This window comes from Argiope bruennichi, chromosome X1 (assembly GCF_947563725.1).
Source record: "Argiope bruennichi chromosome X1, qqArgBrue1.1, whole genome shotgun sequence".
Classification (NCBI taxonomy): Eukaryota; Metazoa; Arthropoda; class Arachnida; order Araneae; family Araneidae; genus Argiope; species Argiope bruennichi.
Window position 1 is genome coordinate 96,858,141 of NC_079162.1, and position 16,575 is coordinate 96,874,715.

General features: G+C 27.3%; 1 protein-coding gene across 5 annotated transcripts in view; it reads left to right on the forward strand.

The window, feature by feature from the left end:
* LOC129958795 (GRB2-associated and regulator of MAPK protein 1-like) overlaps window positions 1-16,575 on the forward strand; it is a 45,574-nt gene that overhangs the window by 26,916 nt on the left and 2,083 nt on the right. For all 5 annotated transcript variants that reach the window (XM_056071470.1, XM_056071472.1, XM_056071473.1 and 2 more), the window contains one exon: window positions 13,340-13,488. In XM_056071470.1, coding sequence (XP_055927445.1) covers window positions 13,340-13,488 — 149 coding nt within the window. The remainder of the gene's footprint in view (window positions 1-13,339; window positions 13,489-16,575) is intronic.

Here is a 16,575-nt window from a genome sequence, read left to right on the forward strand (position 1 = left end):
TCAAAAAATTTACATTTACAGAAGTTCGTTATGACAATGAAATGCTGTCCATGGACTTTGTCGCCAGCTTAATTTTTCGCTTTGGAAAATTTATCTCCACCTTTAAATTGGTATACATTGTGAAATCAACTTGATGCAATGCAAAAAAAAAAAAAAAAAACTTTTCTTGCCGTATTGCTATCTATTCGTAAGCAAATTCAGAACACTCGAAACTCGTGGAATTTCCAAACATGTTTCTTTGTCATTAAGTGGCAGTGAGCCAATTAATGCCCAAATTAAACAAGAAAAGATCTTTAAAATTGCAAATTTAGAAAAGCCTTTAATTTAAGAGATTAGAGATCAGATCTGTTTCTTTAATGTAAATATAATATCTTGAAACTAAATTCAATGTCGAAATGCCAATGTAATTTTCAAGGAAATGCCCCTGAGAAAAGGAAGGGTCTTCGTTGTTTAAATATTATTTGGTTTATCAAAATATTACACTTTTTCTGCATACGATATTATTAATAAAAAATTATTACGCCATTGTCCCACTGAACTTAAAATATAATTTCCGGAACACAAACTCACTGATAATTCACTTTTTGCATTCACCAGAAATTCTCTATTCCGGAAGTCAGGTTAAAGCGCAACATCCATCACTATAACAAACGTAATGTGTTCCTTGTAGTTTTAATTTGTTGCTTATAAATAAAATTTAATAATAGAAATGTCAGGTTCCTTCACTACCCTTTTCCCTTTGGCATCGTAAAATCTCTCCGTTGATCCCAATTATTTCATACATTTCGGCATGTTACTTATAAACAACAGTTCATTTCGTTTTAAACTATTTGATTGAGCGTTACTTATAAACAACAGTTCATTTCGTTCTAAACTATTTGATTGAATACACTAGCACTGCACATCAATAATGTTCAAAAACTAAAAGAAAAAATATATATCTTAAAATAAATTTGTGCGAAAGAGAAAAAGATAATTGGCTGTTGTAGAAGAGCTGAAAACTTTACTGAAACAATGTATTTCAAAAAAACTGTTTTAAATTATATAATTTTAAAAGTTCTTATTCGTGGAATAAAAAAATTAGCTAGCAGGTGTGAAACATTTTGCAAATTTTTCAAATATTCTATTTATTTTTTTTTTATTTCCTTAAAAATCAATTTATGTCATTCATGGATATGAAAACAGAGTAAATTTCAGTTTGTAGATCATTTCCTTGAAAACTTTATTTAAAAAAAACTTTTTTGTGAAAATTTCTAAAAATCTTAAAATATACTACCGAAATCTGAAGAAAAAAACAGATGGAAATAAGATTATATAGCCCGTTACAAAATTGTTTTTCTTTCAAAAATGGCTATATCTAAAAAAAGAGTCGTAAAAAAACATTTATCATCAGACAATTTATTGATTCATACATCACTTTTTAATCTGGAATGACCTGAGATATTGATCTGTATATCGACTACATCAGTTTCTACCTTTCGGCAAGTAAAAGCTGAATAAATACAGAATTCCAATAGGTCTCGAAGAGTCTTAAACGCTTTTAAACTTTTCCCAAGATTCAGGTTCAGTTTCTTTTAGTTTAGTATATTGATTATTCGTATATTATTTAATAACTTTTAATTAAAAAACTTTCAATGGGCAATTATTTCTGAAAAATTATTGATAGTAAAGGGATAATTTTCTAACGTATATTTGTAATTTAAGAACGATAAAATTAAATTACTTAAGGAAATTTAAAAATATTCAATTAAAAATTAAAAAATTGTTTTAATTGGAAAATAATTAATTTTTGAAAAGTAAGCGTTAGAAAAATTTATTTTTACAAATCTCCTGAATGAAATTATATATATTAGTAGATAATAGAATTGTGTGTTATAGAGGTTTTTCAGTTTAAACGCGTTGTGTTAAACTACATATAAGTGTTTCTATTAAAAATAGTAAATTCATAAAAATAATGTAATAAAGATATAATGTATACCATGAAAATCATGCAATAACTATATAATGTATACTATAAAATTAATGTAATAAATGTATAATGTAACCGTAAAAATAATATAAGTCTTTTTTTTATATCTTTATAGTCCTTTCAAAATAAAATGTAAATTTCCATAAAATAGGTGATAAATATTAGCTGCATTCAATTTTGTATTATTTGACAAAAATGTAAGTAGGTACCCGACGGAATCGATTCAGTAAAAATTTTGAAACAGCTCACTTTTTTTTTTAAGCTTACCAGAATTTGAAATCAACAGAAATATTTTAATTTTCAACTATTGATAAACATCGTATCTGGCTAATGAATCATCCAAAGAATATTTTTTGTTGAATGTAGTAACTCTTATTTTTCCAGTGGTGGAAGGGATTTAATAAAGCTGAAATGCCAGTGCAGATAGTAGTTTTTCTAAGCCAGATATATCATTTCCTCGCTCTTACATACTTTCACTCTATGAATGCTATCTCTTACACTTGAAATTCTTCCTTTTCTCTCTCTCTCTCTCTCTCTTCAACATAGCTTTATACATTATTGTGTGCTTGCACATTCATCGTATATTTGGTTCATTTCTGTGTGGCGCAGGGCGGGGCAGAGTATTATATTTTGATATGTTTGGCTCATCATTAGGGACTGCAATATCAGACCAAAATTTCAATACCGGTATTCTGTATTTTTTAGATTTTAATACGGGATACCGGTTTTAATACCGGTATTAGAAACTTTAGAAAAAGAAAGAAAACTCAGATGTTTCTTTGTTTTATTTGACAGCTTTATTAGAGAGTGCAAATATCACAAAAAATAATTTGTAACCTATAAATTATAACAGTATATACAGAATCACAAAAAAGTAAAGGAACATCTCATTTATTTAAATCACAAAAAAGTGTAAATATCACTATTCAGTCTGTGGTACTATTACAAATTTTTCAAAAGTGATCTTAAAAAATATAATGCATCAATTGTATTGTTATTAAGCCTGAAAAGTAATTTTGTGCCAAAATTACCATCTGTCGAAAACGCTCTCTCGGCATCTACGCTAGTTAGTGGTACTGTTAACAATGCGCGATATACTTTTTCCAAGTATTTACCTCTAAATCCCTCATCTTCAAATAAATAGATTTCTCGTCGAATAGTTTTGGATATAGCTGATTTCTGTATTTTGGTTCGTTGAAAATTTTTTTATTTATCGCTAATTCTAATTTTTGTTCAAGACACAATTCCTTTTCACTATCGACATTTAGTATCATCATAATCTTCGATAATTGAACCGAATTCTTCTGAATGTGGATAGGTTTGTGGGTAAAAAATTTTAAGAAAATTTACTATAAACTTAATCAGATTTGAATTGGTTATTTTCTTTTCTTTTTCATTTTTATTTTTAAAATCATTATAATTATGTAAATACCACTAGACATTTTTTTTTATTTCGGTATGTCTTTCTTCTGTGCGATTTTTCAATATAATATACAATTCTTCAGATAGTGATGTGTGCTGTTCTTTCAGTGACTGCAACATGAAATTTATTGTTACATTAGCTGTTAATAAATTAGTATCTCTCCGACATAATGCCTCAATAGTCAGTTTTATTGGAAATAGAGCTGATACAGTTCTGGATTTAAGTTGAATTCACTATCTGAAAAATTAATTTACAGGTTTAAGTCAATTATTGCTTTTTGGATTGGATTTCTCAGTTTCAAAACTCGTTCCATCATTATGAGTAAACTGCTCCAACGCGTTTTAGAATCTAATATTAACATATATTGTGTTTTATTTTCAGTTAGTATATATTTTAGTAATATATCATTTTTTTATAGGGGAACATTTAAATATCTTAACAATTTTTCGAACTTTATAAAATATAGGAAGCAATTCTTGATGGGTAAATATTTCATTTCATTAGCAATATCTTCTTCAACAATTACATTGTCAATACCACTCACACTCTTACTCTCTTCAAATTTGGAATCCGAAGTTTCTATATCCACAGTATTTGGATTATTCTGTTCTTTATTTTTTTGTTATAATACATCTATTACTCCTAATTGAATTCCATGAGCATAGCACAATTACTGATTTGTACCAATCAACTTTCCATCTTTTTTCATAACTGTTGCTCCATCAGTCGTTATGGATACAATATCTTATTTCAGGGATAATCCATGTTTCGCTAATTTAGATTTGAGCAATTAATTAAGCCATTAATTAGCTAATTAATTTCGTCCGTTTAGGAGACATAAAAAGAAAAACGTATACTATTTTGCTATGTTGGCGATCCCTGAATATATAGTGGAGATAATTTTAAAAACTAGTAAATACCATAAAAACCATTTTTTTATAGGGGAACATTTAAATATCTTAACAATTTTTCGAAATAACGGTATTTAAACTTGTGAATACCGGTATTACAAAATTGTACAAATGGCTCAAAATACCGGCATTTGGTATCCCGGTATACCGGTATTGCAATCCCTACTCATCATAGCCAAGTTTGTTATATGCCTGCCCATTGGCGCATTACAGGACAGACTTTTTAACTTAAAGTTGTCACATTTAATTTAAACATATTTTGAGGGACTTCGAAGTGATTTTTTAGAAAGTTTTATTAGAATTTTAATTAATTAAAAAATGAGCAGAATTTCAGGATTCTTGTATGATGAATGTACAATAAGGTTTTATTCCAGAAAACATTATTGAAGAATAATATATTTTAAAACAGCTTAAAATTTCAAAACTTATTATTCAGAATTATATATTCAGTTTCCCATAATTTTACCTGAATTTTAATAAATTTTTAAAAATAATTTCAAATGTGATATCCATTGTAATTTTCATAGTTGAAATTTAAGACAACTCTATATCATTTATTCATTAGATCATTAAATCTTTTTTATAGTGAAAGATCATTATATCTGAAATAAATTTTTAAATTTTTACTTTACTCTTAATCTATAAAAAGCCAGTAAATAATTTTATAGATTACATTTATCAGATTTTCTTTGCATAAATCTGCATAAATTTTAGCAAAAAGTAATTTCACTTTTTTCACTTTGAATTAAAATTGCCATGTAATATTGTTCACGTTACATCCGTTGGGGGGGGGGGGGCAAACATCTTTACTCTGGTGTGGTTTACTCCAGTGGGTTGACTACTGTACTTTCATTAGCAGTATATACATGTGGTAACTCGAAAATGCAATGACTTTAAAAAATGTAAAAAAAATTTGGTATGCAAATGTAGTTGCAGTTCTGCGTCAAATATTGGCTGTAATCGTTTGGAAAAAAAGTGTTAAAAATACACATACGATTTTCTGGTACTTGTGTATTAATAGCATCTGCATCTCAGCGATTAAAAAAAATGCCGAAAATCGCTCTCTAACAAGCTCTTTCGTTACTACTCGTTTATCCCGCTGGTGTGGCGTGGTGTGGAGAGAGGGGATGCCAGCTCAGGTGTCGTGCTCATTCCCTGACCGCGGCTCAAAATTATGAGATCCATCCCAAAATAGCTCTAGTGTTGCTTTAAAACAGGACGTTAATATAGCTAAACTAAATTAAGCCATATAATATTTATTAAGTATACTTGCACTATTTGGGAACTTTCCAGAACTTAAGAAAATATAGATTTTTTAACACTTTATTTCATGAAAAGATAGCAATTCTCCTTATTTTAAAGGTTAAAATATATGCAGTAATTAATTTTTGTTATTCATTTATGCAATATAACTAGATTAAACGTGAAATCTATAATCGTTCTTAAATACAATTATTACAATAATCATTAAAATTATGAGTAACTTGAATGACTAAAAAATATCCGATAGTTTGTCATAATTATTTTCATCAAAAATTTAACTTTTTTGATATTTTACAACTTATGAATGCTACCAGAGACAGATTGAAGACCATAAGTGCTCCGGGGATGCTTAATTAATTATTTGTCTCTCTTATTCTATTAATGAATTGTTTATCTCTCTTATTCTATTAATGAATTGTTTATCTCTCTTATTCTATTAATTAATTGTTTGTCTCTCTTATTCTATTAATTAATTGTTTGTCTCTCTTATTCTATTAATTAATTGTTTGTCTCTCTTATTCTATTAACGCAATGCAATCAATTTCCTCGAAACTTCTCAGGTTCTATTTCAGTTCAATACGCGAATTGCGTGACTAACATAAGACAAAAATATCTATTTGTGTTCGTGAACGCAAACGTTATTCTTGTTTAATTGCGAAATCAAATATATCGCTGTAATATAAACGAATCGTATGAGCAGTAATTCATAAAAAATATATCATCTAATTTCTTTGTATGGAAAGTGAGGAAAGAAAAACCGCAGCGTGACAATAAACTTGATATATCATTTAAAAGTTAATTTTTTTTTCTTTTTGAAATTTCAATGGAACACCTATTAATTTCTTTAAAAAATATATTTGGTATTGCTATAGGTAAAATGAACGAGAAGAATAGAGAATATTTTTTTAAAGAATTTCTAATTTGCCTTAAAATAGTAATAGCATAAACAAACAATAAAAATAGTTTTGTGATGAAAAATGATGTTAATATAATAACTAACAATTATTCCGATAGTTTTACCTTCAATTGTAAACAAATTATTCGCTGAAATTGCCGCACTATTTTTGGAAATGATTGAATTTTAGAAATAACTAAAAATGCAAAAATTATTTAATATATCATTATATTATTAAAAGTATTTGACAATAAATAATTAATAATAGCTTTATTGAGCTAATGAAAAGAGATAAAAGCTTATAAGTTTCACAAAAATAAAAAATGAATTATACAGCAATTATAAAATGCGGATATTATTTACAAAATATATACTTAAAATACGCAAAAACTCTTAAATTATAGTTTGAAACGTGATTCTTGACAAGTCGTTGTATATAATGTTTTACAATTTAATAGAACCCCCCCCCCCAAAAAAAAACATCACCATCAGGGGTCCAGAACAAGCTTAATCTGTCCCTGAATATCATAATTATGGGTATATAATAATTTATAATTCCGAATTATATATAGAAAGCGATATTTTATGTAAATGAATGATTAGATGATAACAATGATTTTTCTTTATTTTTTTAATGTATTTAATTGCTGACCTTATAAGAGGGTAATTTCGCTTAGTTTCAGTATAAAACGTTTTGCAGCAACTAATTTGTTATTTAGGGATAAGATAAAATTTGTTTAAAAATTTATTTTGTAGTTAACTAAGCAATATGCTATTATTCTAATTTAAATTAAACTGATGACATGTTTGATCGTAGTAATAAATAATTTTCTTTAAAATTAAGAAATAAAAAAGTTACAAAATTAGCTAGTTATATTATTGAAAATTAGTTACAAAATTAGTTAGTTATATTATTGAAAATTAGTTACAAGAGTTTTTTTTTTAAATCGTTTGATGCATTTTTTTTTTATTTATTTTAATTCAAAAACCCTTTCAGATGATAAGAAGATTTTGTATTTCACAAAATTTTATAGAAAAATAGATTTTACATTAAAAATATTAAACAGAAAGTATTTAAATTCTGAACAACACTGGGTATATCAGCTAGTGATATGATAAATATTTTAGATGAATTAAATTTTTATGTTATAGTATTCAAAGAAGGATGCGCAACACAATAAAAGCATTGTTAAAGACTTTCAGTTATGAAAGGCATTCGCGATTTTCTTTAATACACTTTCGATTTCTCCCGCATAATTTGCATCAGCCCTCATTGCCTAGGTCATCTAAGTCATTATATCTTCCACCCTGTCTTAGCCATTTTTAATGTCGCAGTTTTTCAACACTAAAAACCATCAACCATCATTCTCTAACATGTTCAACTGATATTTTTGGCATTTTAAACAAGTAATTCAAAGCTTTTAGCATATTTCATAGACACACTGAAATCATAAACTAAACGTATATTAATGTAAAATGCATGCAACTACGGCTTTATCGTTTCGACACACATAAACAATGGAGAATTGCCGACTGCGCCCCTCAGCCGAGGGTCGTTACACTGAGGCAGCCTTTTATCAGATATCAATTTAAAAAAGCATTTTTAGTCTAGTTGCTAAATAAATAAAATTGTAAAAAAATACGAATCCTACGCATTATAAAATATTAGGATAATATTAACACTTTGTCAAGTATAATTTGTCAAAGTGCTATATGTTTCATTACATTTACATTATTATTACAGTATTAAGTATGTCTACTTAAATAATACTGTGTACAAATGCGAATACTCGAGAGTCATAAATCATATTAATGAATAATTATTCAAAAATATATGCATTTACACAGTCATTAAAATAAAATGATTGAAGAAAAATTATTAGCATCTATTTAAGTAAAAAATACGTTGAAATCTGAAATTAAATTCATAAATTTATTAAAATTGGAGCCTCATAATATCCACTATCTAGGACCACTAAGTGGTGAAATCCGCCACAGCATATAAAAGGAAACGTGGACTTGAAAGTATGCCCTATTTTCCTCCCTATCACTTCCTGCTAGCTGACTAATCCCATCACGATGAATTGATGCTCATGCGCCCCTCCCTTTAATTTTTTTATTATTTTGATCTACGTCATTCTACGTTACGTTACGTTACGTTAGTTCTTCCTGACTCACAATTCTAGCTCCGAAAATTTCACTTCGAAAAGCTATTTGCCTTTTTTTTTAACTGATGTTTGCTGATAACTGACAGCAAAGTAAAGGAATAAAAGAATGTAGTGTTAACTAAAATACTGTAATCTTTTAATTAATCTAGGATTTGATGGCGCCCCAAACGCGAGGAATGAATCCAAAAATCTGCCAAATAAGATCGGAGATCAACATGAAAATACATTTAAAAATTTTTTATTTTCAGTATGGGTCCTATATCGGATATATCGTGTGTGTGTGTGTGTGTGTGTGTGTGTGTGTGTGTGTGTGTGTGTGTGTGTGTGTGTGTGTGTGTGTGTGTGTGTGTGTGTGTGTGTGTTAAACACCTATATTTGTTAGCTGTTAATATGATGCACTTTTCAAATATAATATTTTAAACCTGAAACTACTTTTGTATAAAATATTATTATATGCAAAATTATATTATTATCTAAAGTGTAGTTTTATTTTTAAAAAATATCAACTAAAATTAAATTATAGACGATATCTAATTTTCTCCATAAGATATTAATATTTGTTATAATTGTATTGCAAGTTATGTTCATAAATGCTGAAGTATGGGAAGTGTCCTTCGTTTGAAACTGAGCTATTGATTTAACTCTGCTTTTAAGCATGATTAAATCATTAATTAAAACCAATGAATGTCTTATCAAATGTATTAAAATAAAACAGAGTTTTTTATAATATAATGTTAGAAAAGTTCAAAATGTAAAAAAAAAAGCCAAAACTTTAGTAAATTTCTAATTAAATGAAAATTTAATTAATTTTTCTACTTTTGTACTCTCCATAAGCTATTATATTTGTTGTATTTGTACTGAAAGATTTGTTCACAAACGCAGAAGTATGGAAAAAGTGTTCTTCGTTTGAAACTGAGCGATTGATTTAAGCTTGATTTTAAGCATGATTAAACCATTAATTAAAAACCAATAAATTCCATATCAGACGTATTAAAAAAAAGATATTTTTTTATAAAATCATGTTAGAATATTTCAAAGTGTTAAAAAAGATAAAACTTGAGTAAATTTCTAATTAAATGAAAATTTAATTAATTTTTGTACTTTGAAAATTTGATAGTATATTTTCTGTTGTCTTAAATAATAAGTGGGCAAACTTTGGTTGAATTGGGCCAAATTGTTCAAGAACAGATGAGGAACATGTATACATAAATAGTCACAATGACTTTTATTTATATTAGGATTGGCATACACTTATTATACATTCATACATACGTACCCACATAACCCCAATGACTTATATTTGTATTAACATTAAAGATTTTTAATAATATTTTGGGACTATAATATTAACTTCAGATAATCAAAAGTTTACTGTATTACATTCCCTAATATGGTTGTGGATTCTTTTAAATAATTTTTTAACTTATAATAAAAAAATACCCTTGTACTTATAACCGCGTTTTCTCACAATGCAAAATAAATTTGTTTCTTGTTCAGCCATTTTTTCCCCATCTCATTCGCATATCGTTGAACCCGAATATCCGCCATTCAAACATGATTGGTTTTCGTTTAAGCGCATAGAGCGGGGATCCCGCAATAAAGCTCTTATGCTGTCCTCCCTAAGGAATTGTATTCAGATTAACCTGAATTTTTGAAAAATGAAATGGCGTTGATCCTGCATCTACCAAAGTGCTTCTACTTATCACAAAAAAATTATTTTTACTGGAGCCCTAGCTGCAATCCACGGTTGGCATGGTTACGACGTATTCTCTCGAGACAAGATTCGGAGAATGGTAGGTGAAAGTAGGTGGGTACATTGAGAAACATGAGCCAAGTTTTAATGACGTTCTGTTGAAGGGAAAGAGGCATTTATACTGAAAGGGTGAGCGAACTGATGGTAGAATTTTAGTGTTTTTACATCGCTCAATGTTCTATAATTAAATGTTGAAAGTACAGTTATAGCTTAACTGTTGATACTTTTTTTTTTCTTTACATAAAAAAATACTTTTCCAGTTGACACACCACAGGATTAAAAAATAATTGCAATGCGCCTAACATTCTTTTGGCATTTTTAGTTTATCTATTTTATGTTGGGGAAAAATTGTGTATTTTTATTTTTCCCGTAATAAATGAGGGAATTATATGGTTAAATTTGGCTTTAGCATTATTAAACTGAATAAGCCAACCATCTAATGAGTAACATCAATTATTGAAAAATAAATTATAGTTTTTGCATGAGTGTTCGTTTATAAATTTATATGCATTCCTGCTGTAAAAAAATACTATCTCTTGGCACTCTTGATCGGGGGTGAAACGTCTTCCTGTTGGTATGGCATGGCAATTTGGACAGATTAACTGCTATAGGACAATGGTTCAAATTTATGAGACCGGTTTCATAATAGCCTTCTTGTTGATTCAAAATGAGCATCAGTATAAAATAATTACGTAATTACGTTGAACTGAGTATAAAATAAATAAAAACAAAAGATATTTTACGTTTCAATTAAAGTATAATATTATGTCATACTTTTTTTTTTTGGAGTTACTGATTTTTTTGAGTTTCAAAACCTTTTCCGTTATAGCTGAATCTTTTTTATACAATAGAAAATATACAAGAATAAAATGTATCGCATTTAATAGTTGGAACGAAATAAAAAGTTGAGACAAAATTGCTCCATTATCATCTCAACTTATCATAACAAAGCAATTAGAAAATACTAAATCCACTAACATTTTTCCTGCAGGTATTTTTTCAATCATTATCGAAGTGCAAAACTCATATCAGATTTTTCGTAAAAAAAATAAAAAAAATTCTTCGATTACCATATGACAGACGAAATAATATTTTTAAAATCCAATATAGGATGAAAAAACTTTTGTAGTGACCTACGGTTTCGTACCTTTAAAGATTATCCGCATGTTATCCACCAGCATTCGAACTAGCTTTTTCATACTCATATATTAGCTGCTGTAACTGTAACATATATATATATATATATATTACTTATATATATATATAAGTAATATATATATATATTATATATATATATATATATTATATATATATATATATATATTACTTATGTCAGCTTTATTATTTCAATTATAATGTTTCCCCTTTAAAAATATCTTCTTGGGGCGAAAGAACTACTTTATCCTATAATTTCATGCTTTCCTAAAGATGAATCACATTTGTTTACTTATATGCAACTTATTTACTTTATTACAATTACTTTATATTACTTATTACGATTAGATGTCATCTTTAGCAATATTAGTTTTATTTCAATTATAACTTTTCCCCTTTAAAAATATGTTCAAGATTTAAAGGGGTAATTTATTTTTTAGAAAAATTCATCCTTTTAAGTCTCAAACAGAAATAGAAATGGAAGACATTTGAAGAACATAATTTCCATTATGCATTTTTCTGCCTAATGTTATATCTTAAATAACTATGAATAGTTCTCCATCCCTTTTTTGCATCGAAAAAAGTTGTTCAAAGCCTTTAAAAAGTTTTCAATAATTCTAGAATATCTGTTTGGATTTATAATAACTGATTAATTATTTTTAATAGTTAAAATTACCTTGTTATTTTATTGATTTTGTAAAAGAGAGATTTATTATGTTTGTTTTTATTTTTTCTTGTCCTACTTGTTTTATGATTTTGTAGCAAACAATCGTATTTGTCAGTTTACTCTATTATTCTTTGACTGAAAAAAAAAGAGATGTAGCTCATTCCAGTTTGATTTAGATGCGTAGGAATGGTGCTTTAAAAATGATGATAATAATGAGGCTTTAAAAATGATGATAATAATGAGGCTTTAAAAATGATGATAATAATGAGGCTTTAAAAATGATGATAATAGGCAAACTGGCCACAAGCCGGTTGATTAACAAAATGTTATTAGTCTAGCTCAAAAAAATAAATTTGTAAATAAATATAATTTCTATTAATTGAAATAATATTAATATTTTATTAAGTAAAACTGGCAGGATGATTTACCTTTTTCATTACGCTCGTTTAGTTATTAGAATAATAATAAATGTCAAGCATGTCTGCTTAAATAATAGCGTGTACAAACGTGATTGTATGTGATTCACAATAAATAAATAAATAATCAAGAATCATAGTAAATAAATAAGTAATCAAGAATCATAATAAATAAGTAAAAAATCAAGAATTTAGTTAATAAATAAAAACGCATGCATTTTCATAAAATTGTTAAAATAAAAAAAATTAACAGAAAATAAATTATTAAAAATTATATTATATTGAATCAAAATTGTGCTGAAATGTGAAACTAAATTGGCTATTTTTTAAAAGAGGGACCTCCATAGGTAAACAAAATGACTAAATCCGTCACTATTCAAGGTCTCAATTAGTTCTAAAGCGAAAGCATTTTGTTGATTCAAATCAATTAATCTAATGTTTGACTGACTGAATTCTTCCAATTAATAAAATGTCTAACCTTCGTTCGAACAGATATTCAATAGGTCTCAAATATAATTCATAATCACAAAATCATTGATTATTTTGTCTTATTTTATGTTTTGATAATTACTATTCTGTAACTCAGTGATCACTCAATGTTCAGCCGATGTTTGTTAAGGTAACTCATTAAAATTTACATCTTAACAATATATTTATTTTAGAAATTTCAATTAGATATATTCAAAATGCTTTTATTATGGAGTTCTTTATTTACATAGGATGGGTTGCTATGGTTTTGAGAGACGGAAGAACTGCTGGCTTTTTTAACAGCATCGGAGAAGTGTCTCGAGCTGCTGTTCCACTGTTTCTTGTTCAAGATGCCGTTGTGGGATTGAAGACGACATCCAATGGAATGTGTCGTACAGTGGTATGCTTATTTTCTAATTCATAGCAAGTATTCATTTAAGGTTATAAAAAAAAATCTTGCTCGTTTATTATTAACATAAAATAGATTAAAATCCGTCTGCTTTAAATGTTGACAATACACAGCATTTTCATTGTTTTTTGTTGTTGTTCGTTTATTTGTTTATTTCAATTTCAAAATCTGCTGCATATTTATTTTATTACAAAAGTATTTAACAAATCTAACTATTTGAATTCTATGGAGAAAAAGGAATAAAAATGCGAAAAATATAAATAATTTAGAGAGGCTTCCTGCATATTTTGAATAAGATAATGCTGCATAAATAAAAGTTCTTTGTATATTGCTATTCAAATGTCATTCATTCACCTAAAGGTACCTTTCTCTTAAGCCATGTAGATGCTTATATGGGTTTTACATCTAAAAATCAAATCTATCCGTTTCGTTTCATTTCTTAACCCTTTATATCCCAACAATACATGGAAGTACCTAGGGTTTGACGGTTTTTCAAACCCGGTTTTAAAAACCGGTTTTTTAAAGTAAATTTGTTACGTTTGAAAACCGGATTTAATTTAAGAAAACCGGTTTTCCGGAAAGGCCTGGATATTCCTCTTCTTCAATAAAAACAAACAAATATTTTAAATTTTATCGGTTGGGACCGATTAGTCTAGCAGCTGAAGGCTTAGGGTGACGAAATCCCAATTTATTAACAAGTGAAGGTATATTTGAATTTCTGTTAAATGAACCAAAAAATTTAAACACTGAAATAAAATTCAAATTATTATATGCTTTAGAAGAACGCATTCAAAAAAGAAGACAAGTAGAAATAGCAACTCTTTTGCTGTATTTGCAAAATCCACAAAACATTTCTAGTTCAGCGAAGAAAGTTAGTGTACTTTCTTTGGCTTCAAAAACCGAAATGATCAAGTTATCTGGAAAGATATTGTCTGGAATATTTCCGAATTCTTACGTGGAAACCTATTCTGATAAAGAGCAACCCGAGAAACTAATCATCAGAGTAATGCTTTTGTAAAGGAAGCCATGGAAAAATCAATTCATAAGTTTTTTCAATACCCTGAAGGAAAACTTACAAATCCAGAGACACTGAAAGCAAACGATTCGTATTTCATTATTTGAGGCAAAGAATAAAAGAACAAAAAACTTAGAATTGTTATTTGATGCCATAAAAACTATAAAATCAAGCTCAGTAGCTATTGAACGAGTATTTTCAATTTCAGACAATATTGTCTCCAGAATAAGCACAAGACTTATCCACCGTTCAGTAGATATTTTATGTTTTTTAAAATCCTATTTTCTTAGGAGAAATTAAAATTAGTGAAAATAATATAAATATTATTTGAAATTTTTGTTTGAGTTTTCGTTATTTTGTGTAAGTAATATGTACATGAATCCTTAATTTTTTTTTAATATATATTTTGATTTTGATAACGATTTTGTTTTTTGTTATTTTATATAAATTAAATATTTTCCCTATTCTTTTTTTTTTTTTGACAAAAATTTGAAAACCGGCTAAAACCGGTTTTTTGGAAATATTGAATTCAAAAATCGGTTTTTTAAAAAGTTGGTTTTTGTATAAACCCTAGAAGTACCGTTTTAAATATATGCTTATATTTTCGTGATATGCCTATTTTTTTTTTGTCCTGATGGTTCTCACAAGGTCATGCAGAGTATTGTTTCGACTGCAGGCAGTAAATGATAGTTGAAGGCAGAAGTAGAATTATTTGAATTATTCCTTAAATCATTTTAGTTAACAAGTATTATCATCTTTCCTACAGTTATCACTAAAACTTAACTTATGATGCAAAAAATATAATTACAGAGTTTGTAATAAATTAATTCCGGATATAAAGCGTCAATTAAGTAAACCAACAAAATTATTTTTAAAAATCTAAAAAAAAAAATTGTCATATGGATATGATATATATACACACATATTATACACACACATCAAGATTGCTGGAAGAAATGATAATTTCCAAAGTTTGAAACGAAACATTATTCTGCAACTGCATTTACATTTATGTATAAATAAATACGGAAAAACATTTCACTTTCTATGAAGATAAATATATAATATTTGTGAACATTGAATATTATTTATAATCTTTTTACAGTAAAATTATTTTTAATATAAAATTATATTTAGTCTTATTCCAAAAATAAGTTTACTTTCGTGAAATAAAAAATAAGATATGTCTAGCGAACACATTTCAATTTCAAAATAGTTTTTATCTTTATGATTGCAAGAAATTTGTAAATAGAAGAGAAGAATAGAAGCAAATGAACCTGTCAACAATAAGCATTTATTTTGTGAGAAATTGATAATGTTACTGCTAAAACTCACTCGGTAAAACTCACACGGCATAGATATAAACTTTTTATACTGTTAATTAATATTTAACATTTAAATTTTTATACTTCAAAAACCAAAATTTTCTTTCTATTAACGCATTTTTAAAAAAATTAAGATCTACTTTTTTGACAAAAAAATTGAAACTTAAGTTTCTTTCCGAGAGCCTTAAATATTTTAACATGACTAAAATTTTTAAATATATGAACATATTGACATCTTTTTACAGAATTCAAATTTTGAATTTAAATTAAGGACGTTTTACGGGATGCACCTTAATACATATGTCTAGGTTGGATGCTCCGATACTGCGAATTTCATATAAATCCACCTTGGTGACTTTTAGTAGATTTGCCCAAATTTGACGGAATAATTCGTCACACAGCTTCTCCCAATAACTGGGCAGAGTAACAGAAAATAAGACCTATCTCTAAATTCAATATCTACCATGGATTGGATTAAGAGAATTTAAATACCAAGGCGACAGATTAAAGTAACTGTATTTTGTTGACTTTATATAATCAATAATTATGGGTCAATAAAAAAATTGCCTTTAATAAGAAATATGGCGTTGATATTGATTATGACTTCGCAAATGCAAAACTACAGCACATATGATTTCATTTATTAAATAAAGAAAAACGTCAGTCTTTTTCTAATGAAAGCGATTAAATTTATTTCATTAAATTTTTTGTCTGACACAATAAAAATTTCTAATTTGG